The sequence below is a fragment of the Aquarana catesbeiana genome, linkage group LG06 (assembly GCF_042186555.1).
Source record: "Aquarana catesbeiana isolate 2022-GZ linkage group LG06, ASM4218655v1, whole genome shotgun sequence".
Classification (NCBI taxonomy): Eukaryota; Metazoa; Chordata; class Amphibia; order Anura; family Ranidae; genus Aquarana; species Aquarana catesbeiana.
In genome coordinates this window covers 236663282-236690957 of record NC_133329.1, presented here as the reverse complement: position 1 = coordinate 236690957, position 27676 = coordinate 236663282, and the positions used below count along the sequence as shown (strand labels likewise).

At 40.6% G+C, this 27676-nt stretch overlaps 1 protein-coding gene across 4 annotated transcripts in view; it reads right to left on the bottom strand.

Annotated features, from left to right (window-relative positions):
* Positions 1–27676, bottom strand: part of MYO1B (myosin IB) — a 429075-nt gene that overhangs the window by 72874 nt on the left and 328525 nt on the right. For 2 of the 4 annotated variants that reach the window (XM_073633091.1, XM_073633092.1), the window contains exons 15-23: positions 24579–24641; positions 20558–20758; positions 13737–13963; positions 13380–13580; positions 11407–11500; positions 6296–6445; positions 5709–5777; positions 4734–4820; positions 4407–4493 (exon numbers count right to left, since the gene is read on the bottom strand). In XM_073633091.1, the coding sequence (XP_073489192.1) occupies positions 4407–4493; positions 4734–4820; positions 5709–5777; positions 6296–6445; positions 11407–11500; positions 13380–13580; positions 13737–13963; positions 20558–20758; positions 24579–24641 (1179 nt within the window). The remainder of the gene's footprint in view (positions 1–4406; positions 4494–4733; positions 4821–5708; positions 5778–6295; positions 6446–11406; positions 11501–13379; positions 13581–13736; positions 13964–20557; positions 20759–24578; positions 24642–27676) is intronic. The other 2 variants (XM_073633093.1, XM_073633094.1) reach the window with 1 other exon arrangement.

The following is a 27676-nucleotide window of genomic DNA, read 5'->3' as shown; positions in this document are numbered from 1 at the left end:
ACAAAGTACCAAGAAACAAAAAAGGCATGAAGCCTAAATTAGGTTATAAAAAACGCACTGTGATATGCATTATTTGTGAAAATATTTTATTAAATATAATAGCATTGTTTGATTTATAAAGGTAAATCACAAGCCCCTGTCTGGTGGCCTGTCCACAGTCTGTGCATTTTTATTAGATGATTAGTGTGAAAAATTAAAGGTTACGGCGCCAATAACTAAATATCCCAGTGCTGCACCTAAAATTAGTGGTATTACTAATAATTCATGATAAAGTGTGTTTAAAGGGCACTATCTGGATAAAACTATATAAGTGATAAATTAATAATTCCTTATATAAATACAAGTGACCAAAAAAACACAATTCATCAATTTACATCACAAGTCCATAAATGTCTATATAGACAATTCTTTAATATATGCTCCAACACCGTGCTTCTAAAATAATATGTGCTCCAAAACTTCAGACACAATAGTGCTTCACTCGAAGTGACTTTAAAATGCGCTCACCAGAATTCCTCAGCCAACAAGTGACCATAGAGCATGTAATGTGAGAACCTCCTTAGTTCATAGGTCTATCTCCACGTCTAGTTCACTCCTCCATGTGTGGATACCATACGATCACAGTCGGATATGCAGTGGTATGTGGAAGAAACTCTTTCCAGTATCAAATATCATTTGTCTCCCATCGCGAGACTCTGTGGAATTGGCCCAGCGACAAAGCCACAGAAGGCAGGTATAGTGTAATATTGCTTTTTTTTATTTTAAAAGGTGCACTTACATATGTCCATTCGGATGCAGAAAGGCACGCATCATCAGGAAGTGCATATAAACCTCCTGATGACGTGTGCTTGAGCGTGAAATGCCTGAGAGAACAGAGGCCTGACACGCAAATTGAAAGGAGCCCTCCACTTCCACTGGGTAGTTGGAACGCACACCGGTAGTCACACAGCGGTGCTGGACCGGTTCTACAGACACTCGAGCTGCTTTTGTGCCTTTCTGCATCCAAATGGATAAATGTCCATAAAAAAAGCATTATTACACTATACCTGCCTTCTGTGGCTCTTTGTGGCCGAGCCAATTCCACAGAGTCTCGTGATGGGAGACAAATGATATTTGATACCGGAAAGAGTTTCTTCCACATACCACTGCATATCCGACTGTAATCGTATGGTATCCACACATGGAGGAGTGAAATAGACGTGGAGATAGGCCTATGAACTGAGGAGGTTCTCACATTACATGCTTAATGGTCACTTGTTGGCCGAGGAATTCTGGTGAGCGCATTTTAAAGTCACTTCGAGTGAAGCACTATTGTGTCTGAAGTTTTGGAGCACATATTATTTTAGAAGCATGGTGTTGGAGCATATATTGAAGAATTATCTATGTAGACATTTATGGACTTTGAAGTAAATTGATGAATTGTGTTTTTTTGGTCACTTGTATTTATATAAGGATTTACTAATTAATCACTTCTATAGTTTTATCCAGATAGCGGCCTTTATACACACTTTTTCATAGATTATTAGTGTACTTACACTTTGCCCACTCTGGGTACTCCTAGAACTGAACTCTTAGCCATGTAGGGTGGCAGTTGTGCTCTAGGTGATGATTCGAAATGTACCAGACTGGGATGGGTAAACTGTCTCTTTAAGCATCTCTGCCCTCAGCATGACCTTATGGCCTTTATTATGTGATACTAAAGCTATCCAGTTTATTAGAATAGGCCTTGATTAAATGACAATATTGAAAGATACAATAAAAGTGGATAGAAAAAAAAAAAAAAGAACTGAGCAAATATGTTGAATTGTGCCCCACTGGGTGGGGGATATGGAGACGGATGAATTTCCTGTATCCACTGTTACAACGGTTTCATTCCTTTTTTAATTCAGTTATTGATTTTCCCATCACCACCTTATGTGGTTGACCATCTCACAGCTTAACCACTTATACTGTAAAAAATCCATTCATAAGGCTATGATATTTTCTTTTTTTTGAGCACTAAACAAGCCTTAATTCATCTATGTGAGACCTCTGCATTCCTCCCTGTGCACGTTGATCTCCTTTCCATACATCTTATGTTCTTTCAGTATGAAATGTGCAACCTTTTTTTGTTAAACTAGCATATTTGTTTATTTGTTTAAATGCATGCAATTTTAATTCCATTTTATTAATTTTGCAAAACTCCCATTAATCCTTTCCATTTCTCTATTCCTTCCTGTTGCCAGCTTTTTCTATACATCTCACCCCCCCCCCCCCCCCAGATACTAGCTTAAAATCATAACCAACACTCTAACCAGCCTAGCACAGCTATACTCCCTGATAAGATGCAGTTGTGTTCCTTCCTGTGAAGTCTCTGGATACCTGAAAACGTAGCCCAGGTCTCCCAAAACCTTCTATCCAGCAACAAAAATTTAGCCACTTACAACTTCCTAAACTCCTGCTGTCTAATGCAGCACATAGCTCTGGTAGCATTTCTACAAATAAAACTTTTGAGTTCCTACAGGCCCTATATTTATCCAACTTCCTAAAAGAATTTTGAGCATCATCTATATTTCATAAATGATGGAAATTAGTCCTTAAATACCACAACCTAATTCCACCAATTAGGCTAGGAGAATGGATGTGGTAGATGTTGGTAGAATGGGTGAAACAAGTATTCATGAAGCTGTAGTCCAAAATGATAATCTTTGGTTTAAATTATTTTACATTTTAATTTCAGTAAAAATATCCTATGTCAAGTCTATAAAAAAAATGCATACATCTTCATAAACTGTTTCAGTATTTGCGGTTTTTGCCCTCACAACACAGCTCCTTGAATTGCAGTTGTAAATAACTAATTATGTCCTATGAAAACATACTCAAGTTTAAAAAAAAAAAAAAATAGGCAGGGCACAATGTGCAAAGCCTTGCCACTCCTAACAACCAATCAACATACATCTTTTGTGTTTTTTTGTTTTTTAATTCTGGTTATGATGTGCACTTTGCACTTTATAACTGATCCTCACAATTTTTCATGAGGTAAACCAAAGTAAGCATAGTTGCCAAAAAGTATGCAGGCAAAAGCTACAAATCTTTAAAATATTTTTTTCTATTATCAAAAACTCAGATTTATGGTGTGAAAATGCATTTAGAATTTAAACACACTGGTTGACTATATCATGACCTCATCTAATTTCTTTGTACTTAGTAAATGGTGCCCTTTATTATGGAACATAAGCCATGATGTGTTTTGTGTTCCCACATTCTGTACTATGTATACTAGTGTACAAAGCACACAGTCACTAAAAAACTATGAATGGTTCCAGGGGCACTCACCATGCAGAACACACCACTACATAAAGCCTACTTACCTTCATAAATATATTACCACTCCTAGTAACAAAGTGCAAGAAAATGTCTGTTGTCATAACATAATAAAGCCTTTTTGTGTATTAATATGCACAATAGATTGAAAATTTAACAATTATTTAGTCCCCACAACTTATGATAAAACAAAACGCCAGAAAAAAAAAAAACCTTTACTGTTAGAACCTCTTTTAGGTTTGTATTTCTGCCTAGGACCCCAGTGAGGATATCTCCCCAATTTGGGCACAGCAATAAGTAAATAAATGGCATTGGTATCAACCCTTACACACTCTGCTTAAGGCCCCGTTCACATATAAAAGATTCAGAATCACAGGCAGGATTGTCACAATTGCAAATCATGACAAAACACATGATGTGAGTTTTAGTGTCATATATCCTGAATGGAAACCCAGTGTGGCGCAATTTTATCATGATTATTGCGAGAAAAAACACGCGTGTAAAATCATGCCTGACTCAAGACCAAAATTTGGTACTGGAGTTTCTCTGACACAACAAACACTAATAGGGCAGCACACTATGTGAACGGGCCCTAAAGCATTTTACTGCTGTCTGTGGCCCAGTTGGAAAGGTTTATCCTTGTGTTTTGTCTGGAAGACAAGGTGTCCCCAATACAGGAAGTGAAGTCAAAATTCCTCATCGGGAACACAGAGTAAAAAGAGCCTGACATAGGATATAATCCTTTCTCATTCTAAAACAAAGCAAAACACAAATCTCTAATAAAAACAATCCAAATATTTGCTTGCCATTGATTGCACCAAGTGCATTCTTCAAAATGATGCATGCATTCATTTCATTTTTATGCAACTTGATTTATAAAATTGATCTCCTTGGTTTTTGCGAATTTTTATTTGTTGCCTATTTTCATGAATTACAAACTAGTAGAAGCATGCAGCACTGATGCAGGGAACAAACCAAATTCTTGTTTTTAATTAAATTGTTAAAAGAGCTAGCATGCACTACCCTACATTACAGATGTTGTTAGTGATTATAACCATTAGGTAGTGATTGTGAAGGTGGTTTTGGACGCATGCATGGAATACCTTAAGTCCAAGCCAGTAAGCCCTTATAACAGCAACAGCCTGTTTATTCCTAGCCTCTTCCTTCAGTCGTCTCAGTTCCCTTCGCGCCTGTGGTGCATTTGAAATTGAGGTTTAAAAAGCGTAAACTGTTGAGAGGACCCAGCTGAATGTGACCCAGGAAAACAAGTAGTGAAGTGACTGGTGGGGAAGTAGAACTTGTTACAGCTGGTGTTTTGTGATAGCGATTATCTGGCTATATCATAAAAAAGCAAGTACAATCTTTTACAACATAGTGTGGCCTAGATTCCATATTCTACAGCTGCAAAGAAATGTTGGTAAGAGCCTTACTTGTGTTCCATGCCAATATGCTGCAATGGTAGTAGCTGCTTCATTGCAGAGCTTCTGATATTTAAGTTCCCGAAGGATCTTTCTTGCCTTTGAACGTAAAAATAGTATAGCACTATTCAGACAAATTATTATTTAAGTGTGGATATAACATCTTTAATAATATAAATTAACACCCACACACTAAAAAAAACACATTACTGAGATTTCATAAAATATGCACTTTGTTGTTTGTTCAACCAGTGCAATTCAAATCAATCACAGTGTTATCTGAAGAAATCAACGTCCCTGTTACATATTCTCTCCTATTCTACCATACTATACTTCGACAATGTATTGTAAGAATTTAAGAAGATGCTAACCGTTAAATGTTGTCATATCACTTTTGCAGAGCCATAACATTTATAAATAAGTATATGCTTATCTAAACTTTCACATTTTAGCCTCTGAAGCTTTATTTATGACAAAACATCATCATAAATTAGCACTACTACTTAACTGGTGCTTTTTTGACATAAATGACCAGGCCCCCTTGCTTCAAAGGCATTCGCCTACTAGATTCATGGAATTCAAAGTCTGGTCCCAAAGGGCATTTTATTTATATTATTTTTGTATTTTAGGCCATGTTCCTAACTATAAAGATCCAGCATACATACATAAAGTATGCATACATAAAGAACTAATAATCACTAATCTAAGGCTCTTTAAAGCTGAATTTTAGGAAAGCATCCAATCAATACACCATTCCCCTCTTCACTTACCAAAGATAAAAATTAATTTCTTGATTCTTTTCTTATTTAAATCACTTACAATTTGTGGTCACATGCCCTTCTTAGAGGTCTTCTGCTCCCTAAGTCTCTTTGGTGGTAATAAAAGAAAGGCATCCCTTCACCATACTGCCATGACATTTGCAACCACTGCATTTTGCATATTCTTTACAAATAAGCCCCTTAAAATAGCCAAAGTCCAATGGTATACCTTCCATCCTCTGGTATAGGACTGCATCACAATGGTAGCACTTTTAATCTTCTTGTATTTGTTCTGTTGCTGTGTTGAGGAAAGATAATGATATATCAGTAAACAATAAGCATCACAAAAAAAAGATTTCATTAGGAGTTCCAAATTAACTATCAGGTTTAATGACGATGATACAGAAAACGTGATCTTTAACCTTAGAGCATTTCAGGAAATACATCATACCGTCTTACCACACCATTTTTGTCAATGGTTAGGGGACACTAACATCAATAAAAACTGGACATAGGATTCTAATCCCTGACAACTTTGATTATGTAATCTTTGTCTGTCAGAATTTGCTCAAACTGTTTTCAGCCAAGAATGTTTAGAAACGCAGACAAGAACAGAAACAAGCAGTACTATGCCCTAGGTACAGTGATTCTGATCAAGTATAACCTTTTAACTAATACTTTCTGGGTGAAAGTCATAACATTTGGAATGCAAGCTTGACTAAAAACTATAAATGTAGTTTCTAAATAGAAATATGCAGCTTATGAAGATACCAATTCCAGAGGTAGGTTAAATCGGAAAAGAAAACAGTAACTTACAAGATAACGCCTGACCCATGCTGCCACCACTATCTGGCTCTTCTTCATCAGAAGAAACCGTGTGCGACACTTCCATCCTCTATAAATTTTCTGGATAAGTGTTGCCAGGTCTTCTAGTCTTTCTTTCCTCAACTCCTCCAACTTGAACAACTGTAATATATGAAAACAGACCTTGATGTATATAGCTAGTGACATTTAAGAACAACTTATGCTGACCTTGCAATAAAAGGATTTTGTTCACCAATTTTTATTTTTGGAACATTTGATTTTCTAATGATAAGTGAGGTCAAATCAACGATCACTTTTGTTTGTAATGAGAAAATTTGAAGATGGATGCAAATTTTTCATGAACAATTTTTAACTGTGAATCCGGTTTTGTTCAGAAAAATAGAAAATTTTGTACTGCGTATGCTCTAGGCACAAAAGAAACCTTTTTAATATGTCTGGTATGCCATTCAAGTAGTAGGTCTGGATGAAATTTTAATTTAAAAAAAGGCTTTTATTGGAAGCAATAGACCATACAAATGACCATAAAACACAGTTTCATAAGCAACCAGAGATACACTGGAATACAAGAATGAAAATTAACAAGATGCAATATCATTTGGATCAGTAATTATGATTAAAAACTTGCAGAAAATTCAGTTCTACTGCTGATCAGTTTTGCCAACAGTTATTAGGAGGTGTGTCCTGCAGTACCCTCAAATTCTCTAAAAGTGTCTATTGTCTATTAACATTCACCATTTTCAGATGGCATATAAAGCATTTTGATTAATGGTTACCCATTTCTGGAGAACCCAGCCAAACGCACTCAGTGAACTTTTTGCCACCCTGAGAATGAGGATTTAAACAAATAATCGTTATTGGAATATGACAGCGTTCACTGTCTGCTCTCAGGAGGTTTGTAACAATACATGTGCATGGTAGTATTAATATGGAAAAATATGGAAAAGAAACAAGACTGCTTTAATCAAATACTAGCAAAGGTGTGTATCTGGGCTCAGGAGGAAGTGGACTAAAAAATATAGTCCGGTGTTTGGTGACACAAGTAGCAGTTTATATATTATACAGTAGCATGCACTAAAAACATCATTAAAAAAAAAAAAAAAAAAAACACACAATAAATGCTGTATTACACGCTCTTCATAATCACCTAGCCACTATGAGATTTGTTTTTTGTTCTGCAAAGAACCTGATTGATCCCGCTGCTCTCTATATCCACCTTCTGTTCATGTCCCCAATTTAGCTAGGGATTTTGCAGCTGTGGTGGCAACTCTGCACATGCTCAGTTTTCAGCGAATTTCTTTGCGGAGTATTTCCTCCCTATCACATCTAAACAGCCCATGGGACTATAGAGTCACACGTAGGCATATACACAGTGGCAAATGACAGCCCACTCCCTCCCTCCTCCATGCCCACTAACCAGCTAAACACAATGGGGGGCGGGACATTACATGCAGATTAACCACTTGGACTCACCGTCAAATGACGGAAGAGTGGTGCTGGCTCCCATTCTGGGATGATGTCATATGACGGCGTCCCAGAATGGCCTCTCTCGGGCACACAGCACAGTGATCGTGGCCACACCGTGTTCTTAGGACACATCGCGACACAATCTCAGTAAAGAGCCAATGACAGGGCTCTTTAACCATGTGATCGCCTGTGTCCACTCACAGCTGGTCACATGTAAATGCGGAAGTGCCGTTTACCGGCTCTCCTCACCTCACACTGACAGAGTGTGTGGCAAGGAAAGCTGATCAGCAGCATCTCCTCATAGGGGAGACCAGGACAGGTAAACAGGGCATTGATCATCAATGCCCTGATTACAGTAAAGCCCCAGCAGTGCCTATCAGTGACACCAATCATTGCCGTCGGTGACACCAATCAATGCCCGTCAGTGCCACCTATCAGTGCGGCATATTAGTGCTTCATCAGTGCCACCTAATCAGCGCCCATCAGTGCAGCCTATCAGTGCCGCCTCATCAGCACACAAAAATTACTTATTTACAAAATCTACTGACAGAAACTATTTTCAAAAAATAAAAAACCCAGCAGTGATTAAATACCACCAAACTAAAGCTCTATTTGTGTGAAAAAAAATGATTAAACATGTAATTTGGGTATAGTGTTGCATGACCGCGTAATTATCATTTAAAGTGAGAGCACTGAAAGCTGAAAATTGGCCTGGGCAGGAAGGGGGTGAAAGTGCCCAGTAGTCAAGAGGTTAATGGAGGCTTTGCCTCTCCCTTATTCGAAGACACAGGCTGGAGGGGTGTGACACGGCCTGTGACTGGCAGAAATCAGCGGCACAGTGGTGTAGTGGTAGCACTCTCGCCTAGCAGTAAGAAGGGTCCTTGGTTCGAATCCCAACCATGACACTACCTGCCTGGAGTTTGCATGTTCTCCCTGTGCCTGCGTGGGTTTCCTCCGGGTACTCCGGTTTCCTCCCACACTCCAAAGACATGCTGGTAGCTTAATTGGATCCTGTCTAAATTGTCCCTAGTATGTATGAATGTGAGTTAGGGACCTTAGATTGTAAGCTCCTTGAGAGTAGGGACTGATGTGAATGTACAATGTATATGTAAAGCGCTGCGTAAATTGACAGCGCTATATAAGTACCTGAAATAAATAAAATAAATACACCATGTTATTTCCACAAAATAATAAATATTTCATTTCAAATATATATTTGTATGCCAATTTAAATCAGTTAATTTATATAATTTATTTTTACTCTGCATTCCAAAGGCTGTTTTTTTTTTTTTTTTAATATGTGACCAGCAGCAGAGGACTAGAAGCTCCTCCTGCTTTTGTCTTCTTGCAGACAGGCTGGGAAAGATCTGGATCATGTGACAGCTGTATATCAATTAGGAAAAGGGTACTTAGATTTTTTTTTTTAATTAAAATAATTACAGTGCCATTATCCACATACAGAAATAGAAGGGGCCATGTATATTAAACAGTGTGTGTTTAGTATCCTTTAATTGTTTATTTTTATCAAGTAACAAAATGGAAAGTAAACAGAAGAAAAACCCAACCCATCATCAGGACTTCTTTTTGTTCTTTATGCTAAAGATAGTTCCTAATGACATTGGCTTGTATGTTTGGGTCATTGTCCTGCTGCAGAATAAATTTGGGGCCAATCACATGCCTCCCTAATGGTATGGCATGATGGATAAAGTATCTGCCTGTATTTCTCGGCATTGAAGACACTTTTGGTCCTGACCAAATCTCCAAGTCAATTTACAGAAACGCAGCCCCAAACTTGTAAGGAACCTCCACCATGCTTCACTGTTGCCTGCAGACAATCATTATTGCACCTCTCTCCAGCCCTTCAGTGAACAAGTCATTTTGCACTTTGTAAATTGACAAAAATAAACAATGAAAACATATTTTTAAAAGCATTCTTACATTACAGCATTTTTTCAAACCTGCCTACAACTTTTGCACAGTACTATATACAACTGTGTACAACTGGGGTGGTTAACGTGGTAAATACAGGGGGCCTCAAGTGCTGCCATACACATGTCAAGGAGGCCGCACAATAGCTTTGTTTTTGTAAATTTGCTAATATTTACTAGGATAGTCTTAGTAAGATAATAAAATAAAATGCTCTACCTTTATTATAGAGAAAGGGTGAGGGTTACGTGTAAATGTGTTTATTTATCTGGTCTGTCCTGAGTGAGAGGACAAGCCTGCATAGAGAGTAAACTCTGAAGGCAATAATCAACACTCCATTCTTTCATACTTGATCCTTTCCTGTTTTGCATCATCAAATGTTCTAGTCATAGTGATCTATTACAGCCATTTTTAACCAGGGTGCCTTCCACAAAGCACAGGTTTTCATTAAGCAACCTTCCAGGTGCCAGCGTCCTAACAACCAATGACGTCATGAGTTGGATGAGAAGGACGACGCCTGCACAGCATCCTTGTCTATCCCTCTCTGTCAGCACTGGGGTCACATTAGCTGAATGAGGGAGAGAAGCACTTCAACACTATTAAGTACCAGTTTGCAAAGGTGAATTTGCTTTGTAAGAGTAAATCACTTCTAATGCTGAGTGTCCTATGTGTGTGGATGTTGATGCATTATGTAAAATTATTAGTTTCATTTTTTACATTGATACAGAATTTCAAAATGTGCCTTGACTGAGAAAAGGTTGAGAAACACTGTTCTATACCACAATGTAAGTACTTTCTCCCCGTCATCCACAAGCTGTTTGCTGACCAAGCTTCAGAACAGAGAGGGCCACATGACTGGCGCCTTTTATTTAACCACAACATGTTGAGGATCCACCCTATAATTTGGCACTCAGGAGCTAAAGCAGGAGAACTGAAATTTTCCAGGGGTATAGGTATTATACCAGCACGCACAACTAATTCTTGGATGGCTCAGTGTTATTCATAAAAAATAGGGCAACTACATAGTTGCTATAGTCCCAAAGGATCCAGAGCACCCCTAATCAACTAGATTGTGTTCTCTGGCCCTTTGCAGACAGTGGTTCTAGGCCAGATAACCAAGGCACTCAAAAGGTACCTTACTTGCTGTAAACCCTTACATATACTGTATATGCAGGGAAGTGACTAGCGATACACAGATGAAACAAATCCTCCTACATAAGTTGGACCTGTTTATCTGCAGTCCTTTCCTCTACAGCTCTTCAAAGTTCAGAATTTATACAACTTGTCTGAACTCAGAATGCAGAGTGAGGGCAGCTGAAGTTACACTCTTCAGAGCTCAGTGAGGGGTGCTTTGAGAGCTGATTGGAGGCAAGGAATACACCCTCTTTTTTACAGCACACAGGAACAGAGCTGAGGCTGTCAATTACAGGCTGTGTGTTGGAGCTCGGTACCCTGTCAGTCAACTTTTTTTCTCCTGCTGTCAGGAAATCTTGTCAGTAGTGACTCGTGTACATAAAGGAATGAAGAGCAGACAGAAATGACAGTTCTCTGGATTGAGGCAAACACACACTATAGAGGGATATGTTTTGTTCATATTACATGTCAGAGGTTTAAAACCACTTTAAGTGTCAATCATAGTACAGCTACAAATTAAACATTTATGTGTCTTTACATTTATCATGGAGATTTTATATTGAGTCAAAAACAAATACCGTTCGTGGATTGCGGATGAAAATTTTTGATCTTCCAAAAGAAAATTCTTCTTTGGGAATTTCTAAGTCATTTAGCAATACTTCTACACCAACTCTGTAAGTAGAGAAAAGAAAAAATCATTACTTTTTTTTAGGCAAACAAACTAGCATAGGGCAGCCCACTGAAGTGAGAGGACACACACAAAAATCGTGAGCGGGAACGCTAGTTGCTGCCAACACAAGATCTAAACAGGGTCTAAAAGTGAAAACTAAGGCAGCCACCAAATCTGAGCACACTGCTGAGCTGAAACCTTAAACAATGTTATCTGCTTTCCTAGCGATCTTCTGTGAATTACACAACTTGTGAACTCCTTCTGCCTATGTAATAGAGAGGAGGAGAGGGGGAGGTTTTTTTTTAGCCCAACTTAGGACAGCCTAGGGTCACAGTGCTACTCTGCCTTAGATTCAGTACGGTGTGCGAGTGCTGTCAACCTAGGACAGGAAGTGTTTTACTAGCAGGTTTAACAGGTGAAAATAAAGGGGAAAAAAAAAATAAAAATAATGCTTTCACCAAATCTAAGTAATGGTAAGCTGCAACATAAATTTGCTTGTATTTATAGCTACAGTATATTCCCTAATCACTTGTACAGAGGCGACCATTACAGTACATTGGTTTTGACACAATTGGCTGATTTGATACAGAAGATACAATGTCCGATACATAATCAGTCCAAACACTGAAAAATTGTCAAATATGCGGTATTACCATACTTGGGAGGCGTAATAGAATGTGTTTTGGGTTGTAGTTCTAAGTATGCTTGTTTGTGTGAGAAATCTCTTAGTAAAATTGACAACTGTCTAAGAACAAAAAAAAAATCATATTCTTTCCCATTTTTCAAAAACTGAAAAAAATCAAGTCTTCAAAAGACGCACCATGCCTTTTAGAAAATACCTTGGGGTGTTTGCTTTCCAAAAAATGGGGTCATTTTGTGGGTGTTTACACTGTCCTGGTGTACCAGGGCCTCCAAAAGTGTGATAGAAGTTAGGAAATTAGATGTGTAATGTATGCTCTAGAATCAAAACTTCCATCTGTTTGTGGCCGGCCCACACTGTCCTAACAGGACGGCTGGAAAACTTTCATTCTAATCGGCTGCAGTACTGCTCAGTGTTCTTTGACAGTAGAGGAGTCCCTCTGTCAGAATACAATAGCACGAGGAGCATTCTTCTATCCCACCTCGCTTGTGCAGATGGGGGAATGCATTAGCTTTTTTTCATTCAGCCCGCTGGCTGAATTAAAAAAAAAAAAAATCTATGGGGTATACTTCACTTTAGATTACTGTAAATAGACTGAAGCATTGACAAATTATTTTACTCACACATATGACCTGCCCATCGGGACATGCATATTAAAGGGTATGTTCACAGAAAATCTGTAAGGTGAACGTACACTGGACCCCCTACCCCCACCTCCCCCCCCAGGCCCGCTATACCGGAGTCCTGCGATCGCCCACTGTGTCCAGGGATTTGAAATCACTGTGGCTTAATGTCCTATACGTACCTATCAGCATGTACGGATAGGAGGCATTCTAATTGACCAATCAGAACCCACTTAGCCCATCCTGTCAGCGTTGGAGAAGAGGAGAGAAAGCTGCGGTGATTTCAAATCTCTGGACCGGTAAAGCAGCAACCCGATGTCCCACAGTGGGAGATTGTGGGACTCCGGTATAGCGGGACTGAGGGGGGTGGGGAGGGGTTCCAGTGTAAGTTCACCTTAAAGATTTTCTGTAAAGGTGAACTTACACTTTAAAACACAGAGCTGTTGATAGGGACATTCAAAACAAATACAATGCTCCAGCTTAATTATCACCTCAATTTTAAAAGCAAAGGTTACAAACCGGACATAAGTATAGTTTACATCAGATATTACTTTTTTATGTATACTATTCCATAAGTTCCGTAAGTTCAATAATTAAACAAAAAAAAAAAACACACACCTTGCTGGTCCTTTCCAGTGTGGCCATGTCTGTTTACACAGCATCTTGTATCTCTCAAGACAAGGATCATATGGTTGCCTGAAGGCATATCCTGCTCTTCTGACCCGGACGTTTTCAAGCAAACCCAGGTAACTAACTTGGTGTCGTACAAGAGCATCATTGAAAATATGGGCTGCCTTTTTGTCATTTGGCTTAATACATCTGAAAAGGTAACAGATTCTGATTATTACAAGTACAAAAAATCAAGAATTAATAAAGTGTGTTTATATTTAAGTTGTGTCAATTAGTGTACATGTTAAAATATCCTATGCTAGCAAGGTAGATAAAAAATAGATCTTTATTAAATGAGTGACCTACCGAATATAGTTAGGATTCTTTGTTTGCAAGTTTTTCATTAGCGTTGATACTGAAGCCTTGAACTGAGAACCAGCCGTCGGTGGCCTTTTGAGGTTAATCTTGGCTGGGTTTCCCTCGGGGAACATATCCTTGATAAGGCCATGGTTTGCTTTCCACATAGCTTGGGAGAGGTCACGATACAACAAGTCATTGTTCTTATCAACAAAGCCTTCTACCTCATACATAACCTGGAAAACAAATTAATGAGTACTGTAACAGGAGGCCAGAAAAACTTTTGGTTGTTTTCAGGATGGGAGATAAATTTGTCCTAGGTTTAAGCCGGCCAAAGATGGATCGAAATTCAACCGGTTCAGAAAAGCTGGACTAATTTCAATCAATCTATGGGCAGCCTGGTTTTACAGAAGTCGATATTCTCAATCGACTTCTGTACAACCAGCCCCTTGGAAATTTTTTGATCAATGCCACCGACACTGGTAATTGTATTCTGATGGCAGGGAAGCCTCTCGGCTGTTAGAAAACAATAGCTCCGCTGAAAGAAATGACGCATGCATGGTCTGCCTTAGGCAGTATGCAGACTTTATTTTTCTGTAGTGTAGAGAGCTTGCAGGGCTGGCTAAGGGGTTATGAGCCCAATGGAAGCAGGTCTGGCTACTATGGGCTCTATAAAATTTCCAATATACTTATGGAGGATGTTTCGCCCTGGAATCTAGTACAATGTGCATGTCAGACTGGGGAGCACAAAACTACCTATGTGGTGAAAATCAGATCCTGTGGTGAGACCACGCCTGTCTGTATCTTTTTTTTTCTTGCCGACAGGTGCCTGGGCAGAAGTAGGTTGCTCCAGGATTGTTAATAATGGCCTAGTGTGTGTTAGTAAGGTGCCCAAAGTGGCAGGGAGTTTTTTTTTCCAGTTTTGTTTTGCTGTTCTGATGCCTGGAAATAGACTATAGAATAAATAAAGTGCACATGTGTTTTCACCAAGACCTGATGTCTGCTTTGCCTACTGACTGTGCTGTAGACTGATGTAGGGAGCCACGCACACCCCACTGCTGAGCTAATCCCTCACAGTAAATAGCATTCTACCTCTAAAAATGTTTAGCTTTTTCCATAAATATACTGTTCAATATGAGATTACAGAATTTGAGCTAAAGTGTTTTCAGCTTTAACTGTAACACAAAAAAACGGTGTAAATGCCTGCCATCAAACCTAATAATATACAATTACATTATGAAATCTCAGTACTTTTAGATGTTGCATGTTTGGGTTAGCGCTCGCTTTAGAGAGGAGGGGCTCAAGAGAGAGAGAGAATGAATGAACAGGAGAGTAGGAACCCTGTCAACTACCATCTGTGATTGAAAAGGGACCCAAAATAATCCCACTCACCTTGACTTCAGCAGAAGGAAAGGAGAATGTAGCATGTATCCATCTTGTGAAGTTGGAACCAAGGTCAATATGTTGTAATACAGAAAAATTGTCAGCCGAGTCATCACATGTTAATGTGATGTCACACACACCCGTAGCCTCCCTGACGGTAATCCCGAGTGTGGCTCGGGGTTAAATTTCAGTCCCATTAGCGGTAACCCCAAGCCACACTCGGGATTACATTGCAGGATCCTGGTGCGGCGTTACTTACCTAGTCCCCAGGATCCTGCGATGTCCCCCGCAGTGTCCGTGGGCTCTGTCTCCTCCGAAGCCTCTCCGTGCCAGGCTCCGTTCTCTGCGAGCGGCGCGACGCACGGGGGCGGAGCCTGGCGGCAAATTAAAAAAAATGTAAAAATCATAATACATACAGTACTGTAATCTTACAGATTACAGTACTGTATGAAATTATTTCACATTCCTTTTGTCCCCAGTGCTTTGGCCCATGCCCTGCATGCAGTTTTATATGATATATACTGTTCTTTCTGCCTGGAAACTGGAGATTGTCCATAGCAACCAAAAAGTGTCCCTTTATGTCAAAAGTGGCTTTAGATCAGCTAGAAAACAGCGATAGTAAATTAGAACACTTGCAGAATTGAGCGATAGTGAATCGTGGGGAAAAGTATTTTATTATTATTATATTATTATTTTTTTTAATTATTTATATTTATTATATTATAATTTATGTTTTTGTATTTCAAACTTCATCATACCCGGGATATCTACTAGACTTTTGTTTGGACAGATTTAAGTGTGTTATTGTTAAGAATTACAGGCCTACAATATAAAACGCCAAATTTCCATGCAAAATAATTGTACCGCTTTCAGCACCTAAAATCCGAAATAATCATACCGCCAGGGAGGTTAATGACAATTATTAAGAGTCCTTAAACTTCAGAGATCTAGTAGAAAAGCATGCATTGTGTAGGGTGATCCTACCCATCTGGTCTAATCTGGATACCCATGTATCACAAAATCTCATTAAAAGACTGTGTACTTTTATTGAATGCTAACTTTCTTTTAGACATTGTCACACCCATATTTAGGGTGCAACATTGTGCCAAGAGGATCTCACCTCCCCTGTGACAGTAAGTAGGGATTCTTCTCCTCCACAGAAGCTTTCACTTTTGAATTGAAAACATGGACCATAGGATATGTACATGGATTTAAAACTGGCTACAGGGGCGGGTTCAAAGGGTGGGGATAAATAGCGAGTACTCGGAATGGTCCGTTGTGCTCCCCCCAAGGATCTGTCCTGTGACCAATTCTGTTTAATTTATTCATAAATGATATAGAGAATGGGATAAATAGCTCAATCTCAGGTTTTGCAGATGATACAATGCTAAGCAGAGCAATAACTTCTGCGCAGGATGTGGAAACCTTACAAGAAGGCCTAAATAAAATAATGGGGTAGACAACTACATGCCAAATGAGGTTAAATGTTGAAAAATGTAAAGGTAATGCATTTGGGTGCTAAAAATACGAGCGCAAGTTACACACTGGGGGGAGAACCTCTGGGGGAATCCAGGATGGAAAAGGACCTGGGGGTTCTAGTAGAATACAGGCTCAGCAATGGCATGCAATGCAAAGCTGCCACAAGCAAAGCCAAAAGAATATTAGCATGCATTAAAAAGGGGATTTACTCCAGAGAGAAAAAATGATAATTCTCCCACTCTACAAGACTCTGGTCGGCCACATCTTCAGTATGCCATCCAGTTCTGGGCACCAGTCCTCAGGAAGGAGCTGGTGGAACTGGAAAGAGTCCAGAGAAGGCCAACAATGCTAATAAAGGGACTAGAGGATCTTCACTATGGAGAAAGACTGCAAAGCATTGAACGTATTCTCTTTGGAGAAGAGACGATTGAGAGGGGATATGATAACAATATACAAATACCTTACTGGTGACCTTAGCATAGGGAAAAAAACTTTTCGGTGAAAGAGAGTTTAAAAAGACACGTGGTCACTCACTGAAATTGGAAGAGAAGCGGTTTAACTTTAATCTGCATAAAGGGTTCTTTACTGTCAGAGCAGTAAGGATATGGAATTCTCTTCCACAATCAGTGGTTTCGTCAGAGAGAATTGATACTTTCAAAAAACTATTAGATGGGGATCATAACGATCACAACATTCAGGGCTATACATTTTACTATTAACAAAAACACACACACACCACAGGTTGAACTGGATGGATTGGTGTCTTTTTTTCAACCTTACAGACTATGTAACTAGCATATGAATTATGGTCTCAGCGAGGTACCTACCCACACAGAGGTGTCATTCATTCATCTGTGAATGCATAAACTAAAAACTCCCCCTGCCACAGCAACAAACTTGTAAGAAGAAAAGTGCAGCGTTTCCTGCACTCATAGTCCTTTGACACTGCCTTCAGCTCAGTAACTAAATGCCTGTACCTTAATACAGACAGAGTTACAGAAAGTCTGCAGAGCCTATGCATTGCACCCACAATCCATTGATTTCAATTGCAATGCTTTGAAAGGCTCATTTGCAAAAAAAAACTAAAAATAATAAATGCCTATTTTTTATTTTGCTGCAAACATATGTTCATTTAGTGCCAGTTCACACCAGACGCAGTTCCGTGTGCTTTTTTTCTGCACAAAATGCATGCACAGTGTTTTCAATGTATTCCAATGGCTCTAGTTCACACCATGCAGACAGTTTCCGGTCAGTTTCTGCACCTGAAACTGACTGCATGGTGTGAACTAGAGCCATTGGAATACATTGAAAACACTGTGCATGCATTTTTAGAGCAGAAAAAAAGCGCTCGGAACTGAACGGAACTGCGTCTGGTGTGAACTGGCCCTTAATATTTTTTGCAAACGGTAGACTTTGCCTTTAAAGAGTGTATGGCAAGATATTTACCTATTATTTTACTTTCTCCCTTTTGGTCAGTAAAACCCCGTACACTCTATTAGATTTTCTGCAGATTTTTGTCTTAAGATTTACCAAAACTATATAATATGAGGTCAAACCTTAAGATCCCTTTCACACTGGAGGTGTTTTTCAGGTGCTACAGCGCTAAAAATAGCGCCTGCATAGCGCTTGAAAAAAGCCTTAGCTGGAAACCTTGTGTGAAAGCACAAAAAGTCCTGCCAGCAGCTTCTTTGCAGTGCTGAATACACCGCTCCTCCACCGCTCCCTGCCCATTGAAAACAATGGGGCAGCGCTGCCATACTGCTGGCAAAGCGCCACTGCAGCGGGGCATTTTGCGGGCGGATTTAACCCCTTTTCTGCCGCTAGCGGGGGTTAAAACCACCCCGCTAGGGGCCTAATAGCGCCGCTAAAACGTTGGTATATCAGCGCTAAAAATAGCGCTGCTTTACCGCCGACGCCCAGGGCGGCTCAGTGTGAAAGGGGTCTAAGAGTTTCAACTTGTATGCAATCAGGCAGGCCCTTGCACTACAGGTTTGGTAAATCTGAAGACAAAAATCTGCAGAAAATGTAATAGTGTGTATGGGGCTTTAGAGTTGAACTAAACACTTTCAACATTAACCATTTTAATCATGTTGCTGCTAGCATTAGTAAATATATAGAATGGTATAGTATATTTACTTGTTTTAAAATCCCCTCCCCCCCCCATTTCTTCAGTTGTTCCTGGTTTCCGGCCTAGGCCAAAATAATATCAACCATCACAGAAGTCTTCATGTACATTTTTTATTCTTTCATCTAGAGGAGGGGAGGACAGGCTTTCCCAGCTAAGCACATCCTCTTGCCTGCATGCCTGAGCTAAGGACATATGGACTTCAGAGCACTGAGACCTGAGCCTACCCAGTTGTGTTACAATAGCGAATTAACGGGGAATCGCCCCTGTCCACCTCCCATGCATGGGGGGGGGGGGGGGTGTCAGTGTTTGCGCACCAGCCGTCACTGTATCTAAGGACTAGTGAGCTACAATGTATTACATTTTTGTTTATAGATTAAGGCCTCATGCACACGAGATGCTGTTAAACCCGTGTTCGGAGGCAGTTGGACACTTTTTTTCAACTGCCCCTGAACCCATTCGATGTTATCCTATGTGTCCATGTACACAGTCTCGTTTTTTGGCGTTTTTAGGCAGTTGCGTTTAAAGGGGTTGTAAAGTTATTTTTTTTTTTTTTTAAAATAACAAACATGTTATACTTACCTTCACTGTGCAGCTCGTTCTGCACAGAGTGGCCCCGAACCTGGTCTTCTGGGGTCCCTCGGCGGCTGTTTCAGCTCCTCCCCGCAAGCATTTACCACCTTCATGCGAGCTCCCTCGCACGGTGGTGAGTGCTTGCGGGCGCGCTCCCGTGATACAGCCGGCGGCTATAGCCGCTCGCTGTATCACTCGGCCCCGCCCCCCGGCGCGCCGCGTCATCGGATGTGATTGACAGCAGCGCGAGCCAATGGCTGCGCTGCTTTCAATCCATCCACTGCAGCCAATCAGCGACCAGGCTGAGCTGCAATGAAGCTGACGAGGACGAGGAGCGAAGATTCGAGGCGTCAGGTAAGTAAAACGGGGGGCCTGGGGGCGGCGGTACTGTCAAAAGTTTTTTCACCTTAATGCATAGAATGCATTAAAGGTGAAAAAATTTTTACCTTTACAACCCCTTTAACCTCGTTTTTCCAGAAGCAAAAGTTTTCCACATTTCAGATGCCAAACACGGCTAAACGCCGGTACCGCGTTTATAAGTGTTTTTACAACCCGACTTTGGGGCCTATCTCGGGGCCACCTAGTGCTAGGAACCCCAAATTTGGTATGCAAACACAGTGGAACTAGCACCAAGATATGGGGCCCCAAAGTCGGGCCACAAAATGCCATTCTCTGCTGCAGAAGTGCTTGGTATTTTGTGACCCGATTTTGGGGCCCCATATCTCAGGGCCACTTAGTGCTAGGAACTCCAAATTTGGATATGTTGTAGTGCTAACTCCACTGTGTTAGCACCCCAAGCGTCTGCAGAGCAGAGAATGACATTTTGCGACCCAACTTTGGGGCCCCGTATCTCGGGACCACTTAGTGCTAGGAACCCCAACACAGTGGAGTTAGCACTACAACATATCCAAATTTGGGGTTCCTAGCACTAAGTGGTCCCGAGATACGGGGCCCCAAATTTGGGTTGCAAAATGTCATTCTCTGCTCTGCAGACGCTTCAAGATGCAAACGCGGCTAAAAGCGGCATGCAAACTCGGCAAAACGGACGTTTCTAAACGCCGGTTTCAGCTTTTAAAAACCTGTGTTCAGCAGAGTTTGCACCAGCGTCTCGTGTGCATGAGGCCTTAGACAGTTTATTATGTAAATAAAAATGCTAGTGTAAAATGCTCATACTATGAATGGATTCTTTCGCTTGTTTGTATGTTTGTGTGTTCATGTGCAAATGGAACACTCTGATGATGGATTAAAAATACTTATTTAGAAGTAATACCTTGCCGGCATAATGCTGAATCCTAAAGCAACTGTGCGGCAAAGACGTATCATTCAGGAAACGTGAAGATTTGCTCATTCGACTTTCAAAATGCTGGTGTGTAGCACAAATTTGATTCAGTTTCTCCAGGAATGTGTCGTCAGTAACTGTGCCCGGTCGCAGACATTCCTCATCCAGCATAGCCAGAATTCCATTTTGGTTCTGCAAATAAGACATACAAGCATACACTATGATCATGTACTTGGTACTGTGCAACCTGAGGGTCACTGGGGTCCTGGAATTTCTGGAATGTGTCTGTTAGCAAATAACTTGCATTGGGTATTTCTTCACTTTTGGTTCCTGACCAATGACAAAAACAGATACATACAGAACCCTTAATAACCGCACACATAGGGGATGCTTTACTAAAACTAGAGAGTGCAAAATCTGGTGCAGCTCGGCATAGAAACAAATCAGCTTCCAGATTTTTTTTTTTGTCAAAGCTTAAAGTATAACTAAAAGGCCAAAAAGGCAAAACTTGTTTTTTTAGTTTGGGATAGAGTGGAGAGGAGTTAGAATGCTTGTCAGTTTTTATTGCTGTCTGTGCCCCCATTTAGGAGATTCATCCCCTTTATTTGTCCTGTTTACCGTTACTGAAAGTGAAAGAAAATCCCACAATTTGTGTTGTCCCCAGAAAAGTAAGAGAGGTTAAATCTTCCAATGGGGACACTAGTCCTGGTGACCTGGGGGTAGTAGCCTAGTTTCACAAGTGGCGGACTGTTAGATAATGAGTTTATGTGAAATCTCTATTAACAGCAGTAAAAAAATATTATAATTAGAAATATATTTTAGGTAAATGAAAATGTATTTAAAACAATTGAGTTTCATTTTGGCGTTACTGTAATTAGTTTTCCACTTCAAAGGTCTGGTCTTTTGTTTTCCCTTATCACATGTGCTCTAAACAGCAGTCTTCTTTGATTCCTCCAATCAGGCCATGACCAATATATATTTGCTGGGTACAGTGACCAATTTGGTAGCATTACAATAGCCACAGTACAGAAAGGATAGGGAAATATAATGCTTTTTTAGCAAGCTGGGCACTCTCTTTGTGCTGGGACACACAGCAGTCAGCATTAGCAGGCCTGAAGTTGAGAGGTAAACTAACTCCATACTTTGTATTGTAAATATGGTTTTGTGTGTAATTTGTAAACATCATATAAGCCAGGGGACTTATACTGTACATTGTGTTGTAAATACGGTTTAGTGTGTAACTTGTATATATTATGTAACCCTATCAATAAATGTATACTGCAGATGGAACCACCTCTTTTGTGCAAGAACTCAGATCTATCTACATATATGTAAATACTCCAACAGTGATTGAAGTATATGTACATATAGACAGAAGCTAGTTAGCAGAGGGTCTCCAAGCAGGGGCGTAAGTAGAAATCACAGGGCCCCATAGCAAAATGTTGTATTTGGCCCCCCCCTGCAAACCCCCCACCCCCACAAAAAAACTAATGCCATTGAACAACAGATTACCATACTCACATATATTAAGAGCTTTAAAGTGCTGGTGTCAGTGCTCCCTTATCTCAGTGCTCTCTATCTCTGTGCTGGTGTCGGTGCTCTCTATCTCGGTGCTGGTGTCGGTGCTCTCTATCTCGGTGCTGGTGTCGGAGCTCTCTATCTCGGTGCTGGTGTCGGAGCTCTCTATCTCGGTACTGGTGTCGGAGCTCTCTATCTCGGTGCTGGTGTCGGTGCTCTCTATCTCGGTGCTGGTGTCGGAGCTCTCTATCTCGGTGCTGGTGTCGGAGCTCTCTATCTCGGTGCTGGTGTCGGAGCTCTCTATCTCGGTGCTGGTGTCGGAGCTCTCTATCTCGGTGCTGGTGTCGGTGCTCTCTATCTCGGTGCTGGTGTCGGTGCTCTCTATTTCTGTGCTGGTGTCGGTGCTCTCTATTTCTGTGCTGGTGTTGGAGCTCTCTATCTCTGTGCTGGTGTCAGTGCTCTCTATCTCTGTGCTGGTGTCGGGAGGAGGGAGGGGTCAGAGGCTGTCAATCACAGGTGGACACACTAGGACACTGGCACAGGACTGAGCTGTCCTTACTGTTAGTGACATGATCAGGAAGAATGGAGTGGTGGGGATGGGGCAGGGGTGGATATAAAGACCAGTCTCTGGCTGAGGGATTCTGCAGGAAGGGGGTGGCGCTCTCTCTCATAAAAAAAAAAATTTTGTTGGTCGCTGGCTGCAGAAAAGGTTGTGGCATGGTGATAGCTTTGCCTCTCCCTGCAGCTGGAGCCCCTGATTCTCCCCCCCCCCACACTGATTGACAGCCCCAGAGAGGGGCAGCCCAGACACCTCTTCTCGCCTACCTTCCCTTCGGTCGGATAGGCTCCATACAGCGCTCGTGAGGCCTCCTCCGTGGTGCCTTCCTCTCCTCGTGAGCCAGATGCCTCCTCCGGGGTGTGCGGAAACCGCCGCTCCGCTGAGCACTCCAGCGGTAGGTGGGGGTGACGGCTGGGGAGGCGCGATCTGTGTCTCCCGAGCAGAGGGAATTGTGCTCACTGCTCAGGCTGCTGGAATCTCCTCCCTTTCTCCTCCTTAAGAGAACACAGCGCTGGCCCCGCCTCCTCCCCAAGACAGCCACGCTCCGACCCCTCTCTCCACTGCTTGGAACTCACAGGCAACCCGCTGCTGGCCGGAGCTTAACGCCCCGCCCGTGGCGACATTTTTCAGCAGAGGCGGCTCTTCAATTAGCCTAATTGCCAAATTAGAGAGCCGCCTCTGCCGGGGTCCTACATGGCTGCGGGCCCCATAGCACACGCGTGGGTTGCTATGGCGGTGGTTCCGCCACTGTCTCCAAGGAATTCCCTTAATTTGCAGGGATTTCCTCTCACTTCCTCTTTGGCTATGAGACAGGAAGTGAAGGAAAATCTCCACAATGGGACACAGATGACAAAAACAAATCTGACAGGGGTTATAACCCTTCCAACTTACTCTATCCAAAGTGAAAAGAAAAAAGTTTTACCTTTAGTTCTACTTCAAAGCGGTAGTAAAGCCCGCTTTTTTTTACCTAAAGGTAAGACTATCATAAGGCTTACCTGTATGTAAAATGAATATCTCCTAAACGTCACCATTTAGGGAATATTTACCCTGCGTGCAGCCAGTGACAACACTGGTGCATGCGCTCTGAAGGTCCTTGCTGGAACTGCGAGCTTCGTGCCAGAACCAAGGGCTCCTGAACGTATGTGCGGGAGTGACGTTATCGTGGCTCCAGACAATCATACATTTTTTTTTTACCAGACGCAGTTTACAACCACTTTTAGCTGAACAAGCTGCAGTTAGAAGCCAATTGGCTACCACAGCACAGCTGCACCAGATTTTGCACTCTCCAGTTATGAACCACAAGTATATTTAACCTAAAAGAACACTCCAGTCAAAAATAGTCAGAATTTATACTGAAATATGGAGAATTCTAGAACTTACAACAACATTTATAGTGCTCAGAGAGGTATGCATCGTCATGAAAAATGAATACATTACATTAATGCTGCATGTCAAGTTTCTACAATATATTACATACATCTTCATTAAATTCTAAAAGTTGAAATTAGAATTAAAAATCATACCCAGCCGTGTGTCGTGTAAATAGTTTTTAATAAATATAGTATAGTTATCAACTACAAAATCTACTTTAACATAGAATATTAAGCAAACTTGGACAGCATGCAGGCAGTTAAAAGAATGACAGTTATAAGTAGTAATCAGCAATTATTTTAGAACAATCAGTGCAAGGAAAAGATCTGGAAAGAAGTGTAGCTTACATATTAAATATACAGGGACATGACAGATGTTTTTCTTTTACACAGCTGTTTTTTTTACAGAGATAGGAAAGAAAGCACTTGGATGCAACTTAATGTAGTATTATGTCCAGTAATAAATTATTGTTGTTCATACAAATTATTGCAAAGACTAATTATATTTATAATTACTAACTTTTATCCCTTTTGTGATAAGTTTATAAGATTGGTCAATACTTACATTTTCAATGAGATCACAAATAATAGCATTGTTGAAATATTCAATATGGGTCCACTCAATACCCTAAAAATTGCAAAAGGTAAATAAATAAGTTACATTTTGGAAAAGGAAAATAAAATACAACTTTAGGTATACTTTAAGCATTTCCATTTACCAAGCGGTCACATAAATCTGTGCAAACAGTTTTATTACTCGCTAGCTCTGTGGTTACTTAATCACAATGCACGACTACAGCTTTATTAAATAGTTAATTTCTTATGGAGTTATAAATGCAGTATCCTTTTCATTAACTGTTTGACCATATTGGGTGCCCTTGAACTGCTTCCAGACTTGACCTCCTCCATTCCCTGAACTGTGTCAAATTCCCATGCACTTGAGTGGAAATAAGCCAGAGTCTAAAGGCAGTAAATATTTCTCATAGCTATGTTAGGTATGTCCTTGTTCCAGACACAGATGCAAGACTAGTTTGAAGATTTAAAATAAGTAAACAAATTGCAAAAAGTTATTGCTAGAGAAGTACCGTATTTATCGGTCTATAACACACATAGGCCTATAACACGCACCCCAATTTTAGGAGGGAAATTTAAGGAAAAAACTTACATTTTAAATAAAGAACTCTGAAGTAAAATTAGGGTCACAGCTCATCAATACACCCTGCTCAGTACCCATCTGCAGCCTTTAAATTGCCCATCAATGCAGCCTGTTCAGTGCCCATCTGCAGCCTCGCCTTTCCCATCATTGCAGCCTCGCCAGTGCTAGATTATCCCTGCTGTCTCCGAGGGAAGAGGAGGAGAGAGCGCCGGTGAATTACACACAGCCGCGATCTCCTGTGTACCCGGCGCTCCGTCACTCACAGCCACGCCTCCTGGCCCTGCTCATATGACAGACAGAACAGTGGCCCAATGTGGGGGCCAGGAGGCGTGGCTGTGAGTGACGGAGCGCCGGGTACACAGGAAGTGATGACAGCGGCGCTCGCTCCTCTTCCCTCAGAGACAGCAGGGATCGGTGTATAACACGCACCCATGATTTTTCCCTGTTTTTAAGGGGAAAAAAAGTGCGTGTTATATGTCGATAAATACGGTAACTGTTGCTTAGCATTTTTTTAAACTATAGACTTTCATATGATCAATTTTTTGTTCATGTTACCTCACATCTGTCACAAACATCTAGAAAGTTGTCCAGGTGAAAATATTTTGCACTGATACGAGAAATGACAGGTTTTTATTGTTGTTAAAAGGCAGCATCAGCACTAGCAGCAACTTAAGCCTTGTTCACACATTGAGAAAATCGGACGAATGATCCTTTTTTTTGCATGCTTGTCTTATATCGAGAACCAATAGGTTACTAAAGTTACAAAAATTCTCGTACAACAGAATAAAACTTCGGAAGTGATGTAATGTATTTAGTTTCTGAGCATGCATGGTCTTGGTCTTACGTTTTTTTTCGAATACCACACTGATTAAAACGAAAATAGTTTTTCTGGTATTGTACAAGAAAAACGTTCGCGTTTGTCCATTTGTATAATTTCTGAAGAACTGTCGTGATCGGCTCTCGAAAGCTGTGTACTAACAATCAGATTATTGTACGATCGATTAGAAAGCGGTATTTTTCATCCGATTCTGTGATCATTTGTACTTGGCATTGCACTTGCCAGGGTGGATGAGGAGAAAAACTGAAGGTTTTTTTTGTATATTTTGATGAAAAGCAGCAGCACTACAGCAAAGCATAATTTCCCTGCAACCTAATAATGCTTCATTTCATCCTATTATTTGGCTGAATTCTGTCAGTCAAAAAGATACACAAAGCAGGAACTGAATCCAGTTCTTCCACATCCCCAAACACAAACAACCAGCATGGAAAAAAGGGGAAAAAAATTTATTATATACTATCTACAGTGCTAAGATAGTGTATATATAGTTTGGATTAGTATGCTTTTTAAGATAATAATATACTTGTATGGGCGTTTGGGATTTTTATTTTATTTTTGTTTAGGGTTAGCACAAGGATTTTGGTTATTGTTCTTTTATCCAAGTACTCCCAGTTGCAGTAGCATCTCCAACTGGGACATAGCCAATGATGTATGGGTTCTTCTATAATCCCTTTTTTTAAAACAATTTGGTAACTAAATTTGGACCCCTTATATCTTGTGGTTCAGAAAAAAAAATTGGGAATGGTGTTGGATCACCATGCCAAACCCAATCATCATTTTTTTTTACTTTGAGTATGGCCTTATTCAAGTCTATTGGAAGTTGCTGCACAGGGATGGGCTGTGCTGATGATGATTTAGGCACCAAGAATTTAAACAGCAGAAGGCCGTTCCTATTGCATATATATGTAAGTAAGCATCTAGTTATGGAGGTTTGAGCTTGAATTAGGTTAGCAAGCTAGGGAGGGTGGGCTGGTGTTTTGTATGTTAAGCAACTTTTCTTGAACAGTGCAATGATGTACGGAGAAGGATGATGATGATGATGTGAAGAATGCACACTTTGACTAGCAGTCAAGGCTCCAATTACCACTGGAATGCATAGATGTGTTCGGTTCCAAGTGCACACAGAAAATGTTTAAACGGGTGCTCCTCCTGCATGACTGGCTGTCGCTGACTACTGGAGTTTGAGTTGAGAAAGGAATTGGAGGTCATAGAATGCAGCATTAGAAAGCCCACAAAATGTCATCAACATTTAACAATGGCAAAATTTTTGGAGAAAAAAAACAACACCAAAATGCTTTTCTTTGGGTTGCAAAATTTCTGTTTTAAGTTAATTTAGTACTTAGCCAAGCGGGTTAAGGATATAAAAAAGGCATACACTGCTAATTTCCTTAATTGTGTCACATAATATGTAGTTGGCCTATGCCCTCAGAAGTTTCAGGCCTTCTAATTCGAACTATTCACAGCTAGATTTATGCTAGAATCAATGTAACTGTAGATGTAAACCAGTCACTAAAACCTCATTTAGCATTCCTCCTTTTTAGGTAATGCAGCAGCTTAGCTTTTCAATCTCAGTGTCTGCTACTTAGTGCATAGTGGGATGAAAAGGAAGTTGGGCACCAGTCACTTAGTGTCTGTAAACCCACCACTCACCCAGTATAAACTAATGGCA